At 43.3% G+C, this 15,511-nt stretch overlaps 1 protein-coding gene across 1 annotated transcript in view; it reads right to left on the bottom strand.

Annotated features, from left to right (window-relative positions):
- Window positions 1-848: 848 nt before the first annotated feature.
- Window positions 849-15,511, bottom strand: part of fbxw4 (F-box and WD repeat domain containing 4) — a 44,320-nt gene continuing 29,657 nt past the window's right edge. The window contains exons 7-9 of the mRNA XM_034898547.1: window positions 7,519-7,659; window positions 1,169-1,310; window positions 849-1,062 (exon numbers count right to left, since the gene is read on the bottom strand). Of these exons, the coding sequence (XP_034754438.1) occupies window positions 928-1,062; window positions 1,169-1,310; window positions 7,519-7,659 (418 nt within the window). The 3' untranslated portion in view covers window positions 849-927. The remainder of the gene's footprint in view (window positions 1,063-1,168; window positions 1,311-7,518; window positions 7,660-15,511) is intronic.

The raw sequence follows: 15,511 nt of genomic DNA, 5'->3' as shown, positions 1-15,511 counted from the left end.
AAACACACCAATCCCCTCCGGCGGGATCTCAGGTGCAGGGGTCAAATGCATGTAAACCCAAACAGTGTGTTTCCAGAGTGATGAGATGGGTTTGTCAAGAGGCTAATGTGCCTTAATCCCTTCAAAAGCTCGGGTTGATCCACGGAGCCCCTCCAGAGTGTCGGGGAGGAAAGGCTGAGCTGTGTTTTCCTCACTGGGACTTATTCTCTGGCTCAACAGACAGTGTGTGCACATGATTTTTTATGTGTTGAACATTTGTGCTCACACTGCCTCGAGCTAACGGATTATCCCTTTCCCGGCAGGCGCCAGCATGCTTCTCGACAAATGAGTCCCGCTCACTTCCAGTGTTTTGGTTGATCTTCTCAAGGTGTTCTCCTCGGGCCACAGTCGTCATCATCATCATCATCATCATGGAGGAAAATGCTCCTTCGTCGCCACCACCGGGTGTCTAGATTCCATCGGGGGGGTCTCATGTTCTCTACTACACACATACAAGATTCGTATAGCAATGGAGTACGTTATGGTAGGAGGTGTAGCGCATAAACCATATATTACTATATATATGTATACATTATTCAGCCTCGTGTTGTCTTCCCACCTAAATTGAAAATCAACACTTTTATTGACGCTTTTTATCTACGTTTTTAAATTTTTTTGTCCCTTTTTGTCCCTTTTTGCAATGTTTTTGGAGCTAAAAGTTTGGATGTCTTGTTGATTCTTGTCTCTAATGAGCCCCCAACGTTATGGACTATTATATTACTATGACATATATAAATGCCGAGTTCTTCCAAAAGAATGACATCAGTTGAATTAATCAGTTGCTAGATCAGAATGACAGTTAAAACCGATTTTTGTGTGAGAATAGACAGCTTTATTGAGATGCATTGGAAGGTGTGTGTGTGTTCGACACAGCGCGTGTGTTGTGTGTCATCTGATGTAGATGTGGTTCTGTCTAAAGTCCAGTGAGTGCAGCGAGGTGGCCAGGGCGGCGTACAGGTGAGAGCTGTTGAACCTCAGGCAGTACACGGGGCTGCTCACTGGGTGGGAGCTCAGCTGGAAGAACTGCATGACAAAACACATCAAATGGGGTTTTAAACTGGCCTTTAAAGCATGTGAGGTACTATGCTTCATTTTTTTTTATTTCATCCTCAAGATACCATGTACATACCTGCAGGCATTCAGTCTGCCGTTTGTCCCAGAGTCGTACGACGCCGTAGTACGACGAGCCGCTGGCTATCATGTGGTTTCCGTCTGTCTGGATGCAGTACAGAGCGCTGTCATGAGGCTCCTCCCACTCCATCACACACTTCCTGTCGGGAAGGATGGGAGACTTTACGCCCGTGTTGAGATAAAGCACCACAAGGGCCGCATGTCGGAGTCGAACCCGGGCCCACTGCATCAAGGGGTAAACCTCTATATATGGGCGCCTGCTCCACCAACGGAGCTGCCTGTCGCATGTATCGTGACGGCAGCGTCAGGTAGGGCTGCACAATTAATCGAATTTTAATCACGATCACGATTTTGACTTCCCACGATCAAATTTGCGCGATCGAGCGATTTCTTTTATTATAAGCGTCATTTCACAGAACGCTGCGTTTTTTTGCACGGCGCTTCTACCTCTCCGTAACACCACCGTCTGATCATGAGCCAGTCAGAGGAGTTCCCTAGCACCCCGTGCAGCTTAGTTTCTAGATGGAGACAGTCCCAGAGGACAGAGTAACGGGAGGACAACTCAACGGATAGCAGTCGGTTCTACGTGGGTCTCAAGGTTTACCAGTTTACCAGTAAACGCAACATTTTGTCCCGTCTGTTGTTTTTCAGACAACAGCAGTGAGCAGTGCTAGTCGGTGCTAGTTAGCGTCTGTTAGCTGTTAGCTTCTCTAGGACGCTAATGTGCTAATGTCCTCGCATCCGCTGCACTGCTGTTTCTATGGATATGGTTTAATTTTGCGTTACGTGACCCATTTCGTCTGTAAAGCCGTGCCTGTGTTGGATCTCTCCTCTACTCTCTCTCTCCTATTACTCTCCGCGCCCTGCTTCACTTCTGACATTTACTCCACAGTTTTCATTTTTTATTAATGCTTTTTTATTGTTAGGCATGAGAGGCAAACATGTATTTGTACCAGTGTTTCCGTGGGTAACTCTGAGCCATTGAATGCAACTAACTTGAGTTGGAGCCTGCTGGACCTGGGCCAGACATGTGACCCATGGCCAGAATATTATAGTTCATAAAGATGCAGCGCAGTGACGATACAGACATTTCATACACACAATGTGTGTATGCGTCGTTCGACCCGTGCTGGACCCGTTCATAATGATCAGTTGTCTCTCTGTGAGTAGCACCCCCCCTCTCTCTCCCTAGCTCTTTAATCAGTTTTTGTTGAAAACAAGTGAAGGAGCTTTCTCGGAGATGCATTTAGAAAAAAGACGAAGAATGTAACATAATATAGATGTGAAAGCAGTTATAGACAGCCTATGTGACAATAAAATTGATCAATCTATTGATCAAAATAATCGGGATTATCATTTTGGCCACAATCCTGCAGGCCTAGCGTCAGGTCTCTGTAGGGTTAAGGAAGAGTGAAATCACGGTTGTTTGCAGGAAATCTTGAATTTCTGTTATCCATATTAGACCAGAAGTGTTTACAGAGCTCAGCAGGAGAGCTCCAGGTCCTGGTGTTCGTTATTGGGCCTTCGATTTGGGGCAGTGCAAGTTCGTCCTGTGTAATCAAGTATGTTGGTTTGTTCTTTACTAAGCCCTCTTCTCTTTAGCTAGCACGTTTTTCATATAATTATTAACATTATATGGTAAATAAGAACCGTCCGGGTCGTGCCCCGCCCTGTGCCTGGTTGCTGGGGCCGGTTCGGGGAACCTGAATGCTTCTCTGGGGAGGGTGCAGCATTGGACTAGGTAGGCTGGGACACCCGTCCCAACATCAGCACTGCACCTGACTGCCAGCCCTCCTCCTAATGGTCTGACAGCTGGTTTTTGTTAGGGATTGAGCCCACAATTGGCCGGTTGCCCTAAAGTTGGACCCATCAGTCAAAAAATAAATAAAATGAAAGACAAAAGTCATACTAGTAGTACCATGATGCAGATTCCAAATATATATATATATGTGTATGTATAAAAAGAATATAGTTACTGGGTAGAATACAAAGTACGTATGTGCCTTAACTAAAGACTGTAGACCTTTTTATAGATTGTCCCCACGGCCCAAAATGTGTTGGCCAATGAAGGTTTATACTATATAAATATTAAATGCAGATTTAATATTTTAAATCCTCCGACTATCTGAAGTCCTCGACCCCTCGGCAGAAAAAGACAACGTTTTGAGACAGTTATTTGAAATGTGTTGTTCATCTTTAGGCAGTTGTTGCTTTCCAGAGGAATATACGTGACTGAGCAGATTTTAGGATACGTTGGTGTATAGTTGGAATGATTTAACTGAATACTGTCTCCATTTCCTCTATAAGGGATACATTACATGGGTGTTTCAAGGACATTCCCTGTAATGGTTAAAATACTAGTTAGTTAGTTCTAGCAGTTCCATTTTTTTAAGGAATTATAGGGAAATATTGGATCCATGACATCAAGTCATGCCATGATCTAACCTAAAGTGACATTATTCCATCAAAGGCCCTTAGTAGTTTGTCTGACAAATCAAAACTCTTCCAGATGAGATCAGAGAAAAGAAAGTGAATTAGACCCGCAACAGTACAGGTGGGATCACATCTCTGTTGTTTAGGATCAACAATATCTTTGTAGAGGTTCCAGGAGGTGAGAGAGTGTGTGTGTGTGTGTGTGTGTGTGAGACGCTGAGTGACTGAGCATGGTGGTAGTAGCTGTGCTTAAGAGAGGGGAAGTATTTTGGGGATACGTATTTTCTGCCAATAGACATCGATCCTCCATTAGTGCAGCCTCATCAATAAGTGATGGAGAGACACCGGGGGCAGACAATGGGGCAGCAGAGACGTCTGGACACACACACACACACACGAACACACACACACACACACACACACACACACACACACACACACACACACACACACACACACACACACACACACACACACACACTCTTATTCCAGCAAATGGGGAGGTCAGTCATTGTCATTGCATTCTGAAGGTGAAACACACATACACACACACACACACACGTTCCTGCAATTTATAGATAACTGAGGCAACTATATGGTCAATCACATATTGAATATTTACATTGATGTGCACAGCAATAATTTGTTTTAATGTACTGCAATATATGAGTTAAAATCCTTTTTTCAAAGCATGGCTGGAATCAGTCATGTCTCTACTTCACTGAGCAGTGTTCCACTAATATGAAGCTGATTTGTGAAAATGTAACATTATATCTGATATTTATCACCAAAAAGCCATCATGATTCAAGTCTGGTTTGGCAACATGGCGCACAAGGTGAAAAGATATTCATGTTTTAACTGTCAGTCACTGTCGCTAATAGTTTATTCTATGGACTGATTATTATGTTTCTAGCAATGTAATGAGATACTTTGAGGTTTCTGATTTGCAGGATTAATTTAAGACTGACATGTCGATGTATTACAACACAGTAGAATATATTGATATCACAATATAAATGTTAAAATGTGGTTGTATTCTAAATGACTTGGTGAGGTTCTACTGTAAGCCCCTTAGGGGATTCTGACATATCCTGTGATTTATACTGCATTGTTTCCTATGAATGTGTGTAAACCCATTACACCAAACCAAACCGATGATATAAAGACAATCTAAATTGTGACAGAGCACTTGATCCAACTAATACTGAATTGTTGCACTTACAGCTGAGAGTTCACACTCAGACTGATCATGGGAGCACTAAAGATCTGCATTTGTTTTTAGTTATTTGTCACAATGCATTTCTCTTTGATGGTGAGCCCAAACTTCCAGACAACCTGAACCTCCTCGATGACCCTGGGAGCCTTTTGAGGCCAGTTAGGTTTGTGCGTATGAATAATTTATATCTAAAGAGGGACCCCCCTCTGCTAACCTTCACCCCAACCCAACCTCTTTCAAAGTCCCCAGAGCGATCTGCCAATCAGATCTCATTTGTCTTCCTTGACTGATCACCAGGAAATCCAACCTCCAACATCTCCAACCCCTGCTGTCCAAAATAAATGCTGCCCTCCCCAATCATGAAGGGAACCTGCCAGCATGTACTGAAGTGAGGGGCTGCTGCGTTACTGACCCCCCCCCCCCACAGAGGGCTGCAGGTTAGCTCCCTGTGCTCACACTGCTGGAAATCAAACTATAGGCTTGACATTAGTTTTACACCGGGACTGTTATTTCAGAAGCTGTTTTTATTTTTATCCTGACGAGAGGACAATACTGAGGGACAGAAGAAGGTTTTCTCATTTCTAAATAGAAGATATTTGCATGTAAGCAAGTGACCAAACTATGCGTGGAGGAACATGCTGTAACTACTGTATGTCATACTGTAATATTAGCCAGCTCACTCAAGATTTATTGCGATGAATGGACTTGATCAGAGTTCATTTTCACTTCATTTTCATTTATTTCATTTCATTTCCTCACCACTGCTTGCTCTTGGGGGAATTCCTAGAACTGTTGGGCCCTCGTATTATAGAGAAAGGTCTAGGTCCAGACTCTATCTGGAAAGTGTCTTGAGATAACTCTTGCTATGACTTGATACTATAAAAAATAATTGAAATAAACGGAAATGTATTATTATCAATCATTACTAGTAATCATTTATACGTGTATTAGGAATAGACTTTTTGTACGCTTATTACTCAGAATAAGTGCAGGTTTTGGAGTTTAGGTAAACTGGTTTTAAAAATACTGCTTTCACTTTTCACTGCTTTTATTTTTTGCAACTCAACTGGCATTCAGCTGACCTGCTTTCAGTGCGCACTCGTCAACGTCCGTTTCCGTTGTTTGCTGCTGTAACACAGGAATTTCCCATTTTTCTTGGGATCAATAAAAATCTATCTATCTATCTATCTATCTATCTATCTATCTATCTGTCTATCTATCTATCTATCCACCGCGTCCATGGCTTCTTCCCTGAGTGACGGTTCACCTGCTTTCTGTTTCCCCTCATCAACTAGCATTTCAACTATTTTCATGGTTTCAACACAAACTGACTACTCAACTGCCTAGTGGGCTTAAAGTAAAAACTTACATTTCATTTCAGTAATTAAACTGCCATCCCAAAATATTAGGGGAGTCATGCTTCTTCGATTTGGAGCTCACGATTTGATTCACTTTTCACTTTTTTTCCCACACGAGTGACAGCAAAACAACAATAAGAGCCACTAGATGGCAGAAAAGTACTTCACAACAACAGTTTGAGACTTTTTTTTAGTTAATGAGGTGCACCTGAATGCACCATGAGGTTGCATTGGAGCCAACACACTTTACTGTTGGTTGTTTGTTGACATTACTCTGTAATTTACTTATTATGAAGCAATTTGTGCTGCATTTCTTGCATAAAAGGTGCTACACAAATAAAGTTATTTTCCTTATTATTCTTAATAATGGTCCTAGCCGCGGGATGTAAACTACACCATGTGGTTAGTGCTAAGCAGTGATCGTTACACAGCGTTACCGTTACTGCCAGAAAATGTGGCGCGTTACTATAATTATAATTATATAATAACCAACTAGATCTCCGAGCCGGGAGATGTAGATCTTTGGTTATTGGGCCGTGCACGAGACAAGCGCATTGGGGAGCACAGGGGCTCAGTGGTTGGCCCTTTTGGATTTGGATCCAGCTCGTTCCGAGCCTTTCTGTGTGGCGTTTGCATGTTCGCCCTGTGTTTGCGTGGTTTTCCTCCGGGTACTCGATGACATTTTTTCCCACCATAAAGACATGCATGCTGGGAAACTAGGACTACAGTTAGTAGTAAAGTTTAAATTAGCCGACTGGCTAACACTGGCACATTTACAGAATTGTTGATTAATGTGCGTTGTCCTAATCAAATTAATAAATCTCCTAATGCTTACGATTGGCTGAGGTTGAGTAACATTTTATGGTCAGCCAATCAGAGGTAGAGTCGGGCGGGGGTTTCAAAGCACGCAGTCGGACACACAACACAACAACAACACAAGCCAGTCGGTCAACGACAGACAGGTAAGACAAGCCCAGATGAGGGGCAATAAATATCAAAAGTTCCAAAATATCTATCGTGTTGTTTGTATGGATCCACTATATACACATAATAGCTACATACATGGCATCTGATTGGAGGCTAGTCTCACTTTGTCCCACAGCCTCATTTTATCCGATTTATCATAAATAATGGAACATGCACGCAAGTAACTAGTAACTTATTACTTTTTAAAAGTAACTTGCCCAACACTGGCCCTAAGCACTCATAAAGTAGACGTGTCCTCAATGCTACCACAATACATGATTGGCATACTATTTAAGCAGTTGCACATTTTGTATTCCCATCCTGTATATATTCAAATATTTGTTCTAATGTTTTATTCCTACTATTATTAGTACCGTGGGCTGAGTCGGAGGTCCCACAGTCGAATGAAGGTATCATAGCTGCAGGTGAAGAGCTGGAACGGAGACTCAAACACCATGTCCAACACACCCGCCCCGCGGCGGAACTCCGAGCCCAGACTGCACACACACTCCGACCTGGAGAGGGGGAGATGAAAAGAGAGGAGACATCAACATTAGGAATTAGTGTTCTCACATGCGGAATATGATAATACCCACGGGACAAACTACATACGCTTTCATGTGAATATGTAAATTCAAGAAGAAAAGAAGAAAAATGACAAAATGATAAATTCATAAATGGGCATGGGAACTAAACGGATAAGTAACTATGTATAAAATGTATTTCATTGTGTCTCCCGCCCCCCCAATGTGCTGGATTTAAGGGTGTGTTAATATCCTTTACCTTAAACTGACCAGAACTATTAACTGGCGAGGCTCTTCCTTGGTGACACAGTTCAAACAGGTGTAGGTAAAATGATGGACTGCTGAGGATAATATGGCCCGGTTATGACGATGACAGACTAGATCTACAGTAGTACTTTAAGGGGTTATGTGTGCTATGGCATTGCTGCAGAGCCGGCACATAGCTGCCTTCCAGCTTGGCTGACGACAACGAGACCACACGGTGACAAAAGAACTGTTTGTAAAAAGTTAAAAACGTTCAAGTTTGTGACAGCGTTGGAGATTACTGGAAGTGAATGCAACACAAGAAGGTACCCACAGGTTCACTAACACACATCGAGTGAAGCTACTTCAGTGTGAGCTGTCCCATAACGTTCAATAACGAGCTTAGGCAAAACTTCTTTGTTTCATACAGTGCCTACAAAGAATGCACACATATACTACAATAAAAGCATGATCATGCATGGTACATCCATCTTTTGGTATGCTACATCCAATTTTCCATCATAGAATATTTTAATCGGTGAATAACCACTCAGCACTAACCATTATTTGTGTACTGGGTAATATGATTACCTATTACAGGGTAATATGATTACCTATTACAGTGCAGTTTTGTGTCTTTACATCAATATTTTGTGATACAGCAGATTTTGGGAAAATCAGATAGGATTACATGTCTGTTTTGGTATAATTCAGCAAATTAAATTGCTAATGAAAATGCTCACTTTGATGCAAATGTGTATAGTCTAACGGTATACACTGTACTGTCAAATCGCCAAAATTCCAGGGTATGTCACAATTATATGTTTTGATCAAATACTTTAAAAAGTATAAAATATAAATACTGTCATATACTCAGAGGAAATGAGGTACATTTATATGGCATTCTTTGTCATCTAATTATTTATTATTTCAACAAAACTGTGTTAACCTGGATCAAGGAGGTACATTTCCAGGATAGTAACGTCCCCCTCACCTTCCGCTCTGTGAGTTACGCTTCTCAAACTCTGATTACTACAAAAACAACAACACGCCACGAGGAAAAAAGCTGAAAATGGAAAGTTTTAAAGACAATTTTGATCATGCAGCTATGCAGGCGGGGAATGATTCATAGAAACTGATATGTTAGGGGATTTCTTCTCTAACTGGGACATTGCGGGACTGATTGGTGGGATTGTCGTGACACCAAGTACACACAGAGATCCACTGGTGATGAGGTTTAGCCACGTAGCAGCTCAACCAGAACAAGTTCCTTCCAGAGACGATTCTGCATAGCCACCGTCGCTGCATCCCGACCTTAGCGCCGCCCGAAAGACGATTGTGATTGGTTTAAAGAAATGCAAACAACCCAGAGCGGTGTTTTTTTTACTCCTATCCCAGAATGTATCTGGTATAAAGCCATACCTTACTCCACTGCGCTGTAGACGTAGGTCTGGCAATACACCGAGACTGGAGAGGGACAGGAGAAACACGCAAACTGTGTGTATGTCCAAGTGATAAATAAGGTTTGTGTGTCTGGGTTAATAGGGTGTGTCCTATGTGTGTGAGTGTGTGTGTGAGTCAAGCTCCTTGTAGCACCATGCTCTTGTGATCACAGCTCTGTCCCGCCTGCTCCTATAGCCTCTTGATTATTGAAGAATAACTTGCACTCAGCAGGGCGGATTATTGCAGAATAACTGTCTCTTTGTTGCCATTTAATACCCTCCATGACCGTGACTGTGTGCGACTCTCGCACGTTTGATACCTGCTCCGTAGCAACCATTTAAAGGAGGCCGCCGGCCCTGGCGACCGAGTAGCCCTGTGCTTCGACTCGTGCCCCCCTCCCTCGCCCTGAAGCTCAAGCCACAGGCTCGGGCTGGTAATCCCCCAGCCTTACCCCAGGGGGCCTTCTTATTGGACCAGGGCTTTCCCCACAGGGCACCTTATTGGGTGAGAGCTTTCTCATTGCCAGGGTCTCATGACTAAGCCCGGGCCAATGGGGAGTCTGTTATGAGGCTGAGTTTGTGTCTGTGTGGGTAGTGACCCCTCATTTTCCCCTTACCACTAAAACCAAGGAGCTTAGCACATGTCACACAAAAAGAAACTCATTCAAGCCAAAGGGATACGAGGCTGTTCATTCATAACTAAATAATGATGTCTCCATCACAGCACGAGCACTCTAACTAAAAAGAGATCATCAATTCATAACCCTGCCCTTTGAAATCCTTTAAACAAAAACGGTTACAAACTTATGCTGATATGAAGAAAAGAAAAACAGTCAAAAACTGCTACGAACACCCAGAATGTGAGAAAAATAAAAGCTAGGTTTCCATAAAATGGACCTGACATCTGTGCAGGGATCTTAAAGGCAGTAATAGCACCATGCAATGAGCCGGTGCACGGTGCAGAAACAGCAGGGATTCTCAAATTGGTAGGTCGCTGGCTTTTATGGGCTGCGTGTGATTACAGGATGGAGGCATATAATCTGTCAAAATGATTGTATCTGTTAGTGAGCAGCGGTGCAACGTTCTGATCTGACTATCCTTTCTATTGCTTGTCGGGAAACCATAATGTTGAATACCTGGGTCTGGCCTCCAGTCTGGGCTCTAAAACAACTGACTGGCTAAGTCCCAACCAGACCCAAACAGTAGATTCTCTGGTGACATCACTAAAATATTAGATATCTTGTAATCTGCCAACCAACATCTCTTTATGTTATTATCAGTCGATTAACACTTATTTAGTTATCTTTGTCTGACATTGTTTAAGTGAAGTCACATTGATATTGGACCAATACTAACAGGACTACTTAGACAATATACATTTATACAGTATATATTGTTTTAATTAATGTACTTCACAGCTTTTTATTCAGTTAACTAATATTGTTATTCACTTCATTTTTTGTTAATTTCATTCGTTGTCGTTCCTAATTGTCAAATGTCATGCCAATAAAGCATGTGGAATTGAATTGAATATTTAAAAACTCATATCAATGTATAAAAAACTCATTAGGTAAAATGTTCATTTCATGGGACCTTTAAGTAAAGTAATAAATAAAACGTCAAAGCATTTTGATTCCCCAGAATTACAATCTCTAAATGTTGCAGGTCGCTGCCAGCAGCAGCATTCAGGAGCCGAATGGCAGAAGGAATTCCAACATCTAGTGCTCCAAATAAGAACATGACCAGAATTACAATGCTTAAAGGCCAGCACAAGTCTGAGTCCAGTGTCTTGTGGATCAGCCGCAGAGGTTGAGTGGGAGGTCCAGGGGGCTCTGGAGGGGAGACAGTAGCAGTAGTCCAGGGCGAGGACTTGGGATTTCTTCTAACAAGGGAGGAGAGAGTGTCAACCCCAAAACAATTCATAAACATCCCTCATAGTTCAAAAAAATACTGTAGCTGTGTGCACACAGTTTTCATGAAGAAATGAGTTTTTTTTTGTGGGTACGCTCACTGTCAGTTTGGCCTTAAGAAAAAAAGTGGTCTAGACAATCTGGGGAAGTTGTTAGTTTGTTACTGACTCCAATGCTTCTTGACCCGTCAGATTTTGTTGTAGCGATGGTACAGTGTCCCCCACTCATGGGACTCCTACATCACCATAAACACGAAACACGACAATGATCGATCACATGCCTAATTGATCGTCAAAGTCCGATCTGCCCACGGTGGAGACAGGATAGATCAAATTGAAGCATGGTGTGCTGGAAAGAAATTGCAACTTATTTTGTTTGGATGAATTTACAACGTGATCATAACCGCAACACCAGATGGCCCAAAACTACAAAGATTAGGAGCCAGGTTGTAAGCTCTGGGAATGATCCTTTAAGCCTCATGTAAAATGAGAGGAATCATTTTGCTGCTTGAGAACGAAGCAGTGTGAGCTGCAGTGTGGCATCTACTTTGCGAGATGGGTAGTCTAGTGGCCCTGGGGGGGCACCGACTTAGTGATTGTTATGAAGGGGCTACTTGCTGTGTGACATACAGGGTCTAAGTCCTGATTTAAGCCTGTCTGGTCTCACTGCAGGAGTCAGGTTGGCTTTAGGGGCCACACACACACACACACACACACACGCACGCACGCACACACACACACACACACTTGTGAAAGGAATCATTAATGAATTGACAATGTTGAAAAAAGAAGAGGCTAAGGAGGGCATTATCCTTTAGTGTGGGGACAGCTAATGAAAAGCAGTGTGTGTGTGTGTGTGTGTGTTTGACTGAGCTCTAAACAGGAGCCTGGGGACACCCTGGAAAACAGGCCCTCTTGTCAAAAGTCGTCATACAGGTAGAGAAAAGAAGCCCTGCTGAGGTTTTTACTTGCCAAAACAAATAGAGGGGGAGCCACGCAACCTGCTGCCCGTCCACTTCATTTACCCCGCACCTCTGAGCTGGCTGCAGCAGGAATGGGAGCTTTCCTGGCCGAGACAGCGGAGAGGAGGGGCCCATCAACAATGAACACCTTCAAAATGTCACATACATGCGTGCAGTGCAATGACAAACCGGCTGCAATTTGTATAACAGAGCGTCCACCCCGACGCGTAAACTTCACTCCGCTCTTTTCAGCGCTAGGAATGTGAGGAATCCCAGCCTGGCCATTTGATTGTAAAAAAAAGGGGGGCTCCCTTTCTGAGGGAACAGAGGAGAATCTTGGGAGGTGGGAGTGATGTTCAGGGTCTGTTCTCTTTGATGCTTTTCCCCCCTCTGTGTTTAGCCATGAGCGAAGACAGTGTGAAAAGTTGGGGTGCTGCTCCAATGGCGCTACTTCTGTGGGATCCCCCTCTATATGGCTGATCATAAGACCCTTTTGTGCTGCCGAGGTGAAGGAGAAAAAAAAGTAACTGAATTGATTGCAATGGATGAGAACAAGAGAAAGCGTTTAATTAAATTAAAATCAAAGCACAAGAGCTCAATAGGAGCCTGGGCTTTTCAACCTGCAGTCGCTACCAACCATGTGGAGAGTAACCACAGAAAGCAGCAACTACATTTATCTGACCACCACTGTGACTGTGAACTTATTATTTAATAATAACAATAATAATAGTAACAACTTATATTTATTTAACGCCTTTAATGAAACCCAAGGAAACTTCAGAGAATTAATGAGGCTAAGCTAAGCTTGTAAAGTTGAAGGCTGTGGGGTTTGAGGAGGTTTTAAAAGAATATGTCCAGGGATCTAGCGTTTTGGATCTCCGCAGGGAGGGTGTTCCAGAGGGATGGGGCTGCAACACTAAAGGCTCCGTCTCCGAAGGTACAGAGTCTGCAGGTTTCGAGGTGGGGGGGGGTATGGATGGAGGAGGTCGGAGAGGTACTGTGGGACCAGGGTCATGGAGGGATTTGTAGGTGAGGAGGATTTTATATGTGATGCAGGACTTAATTGGGAGCCAGTGAAGATGGATGACGGTTGGGGTGATGGGCTGCCAGGTCTTGGTGTGGGTGCTGGGGACCCCAGACAGGACTCCAGTTCAGTAGTCCAAACAAGAGGTTATGAAGGCATGAATGAGGGATTCTGCCACGGAGTCAAAGGGCCCTATTTAACACGATCTGAGCGCACCGCGTGAAGCGCCTGGCCCAGGTGAGTTCATGGCGCGTCCAAATCCACTTTTGCTAGTTTGATGGCGGAAACAAGGGTCCAAAGGGTTGTACTTAGTGCCTTCATTAATCCCAGATGTGTTGTGAGCGTAACATGAAAACGGCCAATCAGATGTCCTCTCTAATTCCCTTTAACAGCCAGGCGTGTTTGGACCTTGGCGCACTGCTATTATGATGGCGGATTTGCACCATTATATTTTTATTTTTAATCTTTTGCATGTGTGTGTGTGCCGCTGTGCGTCCCTGTGTGTGTAACAATCATAGTGTGCGTGTTCTGTGCATAACTCAAGGCACATTTTACTGCTAAAATAACAATGAAATGCTGCGTTACTGACTTTAGAGGTTTTTGTTAGTCAATGGCACAACCACTTCCCGCTGCTATAGCAATACTCCCAGAATGCACCTGAACACACCGTCCTCAGAGACCATGGGCGCAAAGTTGGGCGCTGATGCATTTGCTATTTAAACAACGTTTGCTGCTCCGGGTGCGAGATAGGGCCCAGAGAGTGATGACGATACAGAGAATCAGAGAATTATATCTTTTCTAGCTTTATTCAACATTTTCTATGCTTTTCCCCCCAGCTGCCACCAGTATATACACCCCTTAAACAAACTTATTAACACAAGTTCTACAATAATGTTTTTCAAAATTCATGGTCAATCAACATCATTTATATGATTTTATACTTAATTTTTGAGTTAAGAAGCAGAAATTGTAAAATATTTTGACAAGTTAAAATCAGAGTTGGTCAGAGTTCATACGGAAAATGTTATTCAAACTATTTAAACCAAGTTTTTTTTTTCTCTCCAAATGCTGTGAAATATAATACAACATCCGTTATTTATCGATACCGTGAAAAATGCGGAAAAAAACACGTTTTTTGAATAGAAACTTTGAAAAACTGGTCAAGTTTGACCCAAAAGGACAAAAGGAGGGTTTATAGTGTCTCCAATGTTAAAATTAACTGCAACTCCCTGACCGCAACCTGTATAACATCATGGCAAAAAAACCTTGTTTTCTTTGACTGGATTCTGATTTGATTCAAGGGGAGAACTATGAGAAAACAGTGGAGACCTGACAGTCAGACAGCGCCCCCACCTTCTTCCATAGACAGGAAGTGCGTGCTGGAATCCTTCCTGGAAGCTGTGCGGTCTCTTCTCTGTGAAGTGGCCGCGGCAGCAGCTGTTTTGCTAGCTGTTGTGTTGCTGCTGCAGGTGGAACAGTGTTTTGGCTCAGGTGGATGTTTAATCAAAGGGACAAGCAGTTGTGCACAAGGTGAAGGCTGATGCTTGGGGGGGCGGGTGGGGGGGGCTGTAGGGGCTGACTCATGGGAGGAGAAGGTATCTACGGTGTCTGAAGGCATCACTGGGATTAACGGTGAGCCTGTGTGTCTACAAGTCCTTGTTCCTCACAACTGAAGGACGTTAGCATATATCTCCTCAGATATTTATACAACAAATCCTTAAAGCGACCATATTCTGCTCATTTTCAGATTCATAATTGTATTTTGAGGTTGGGACACTGCTGCAGATCTTGTATTCACCCTGTGTGTTTTGGTCTCTGTGTTAGCTCCAGAGTGAGACATCTCACTTCTATCCTATCTTTGTTGGGAGCTGCACATGCTCAGTAGCTCGGTAAGATCCCATCAGCTAGATAACTCTTTCTCCAGCTTTGGTCAGTCCAAGGCAGGATCAGCTGGGAGACTTCTTCTAGACCAGGGACACTTGTCAAATACCTGCACAACAGGGACAGGAAGTAGTTCTTTTGGAGATTCTGGTCAACTAGTGGCTGTTGGAGAAGTGTTTTGCCATTGAGAACGAGCTAGCCTGCTACGGTTAGCAGGGACGTTGTGGAGCGTCCTCTGGTGGAAAGACTTTGCAACACCATCACTAACAGGGACGTTGTAGAGCGTCCTCTGGTGGAAAGACTTTGCAACACCATCACTAACAGGGACGTTGTAGAGCGTCCTCTGGTGGACAGACTATGCAACGCCATCACTAACAGGGAC

The sequence above is a fragment of the Etheostoma cragini genome, chromosome 17 (genome assembly GCF_013103735.1).
Source record: "Etheostoma cragini isolate CJK2018 chromosome 17, CSU_Ecrag_1.0, whole genome shotgun sequence".
NCBI classification, from domain to species: domain Eukaryota; kingdom Metazoa; phylum Chordata; class Actinopteri; order Perciformes; family Percidae; genus Etheostoma; species Etheostoma cragini.
Note: the sequence above shows the minus strand (reverse complement) of the source record. Positions and strands in the feature narration are given on the sequence as shown.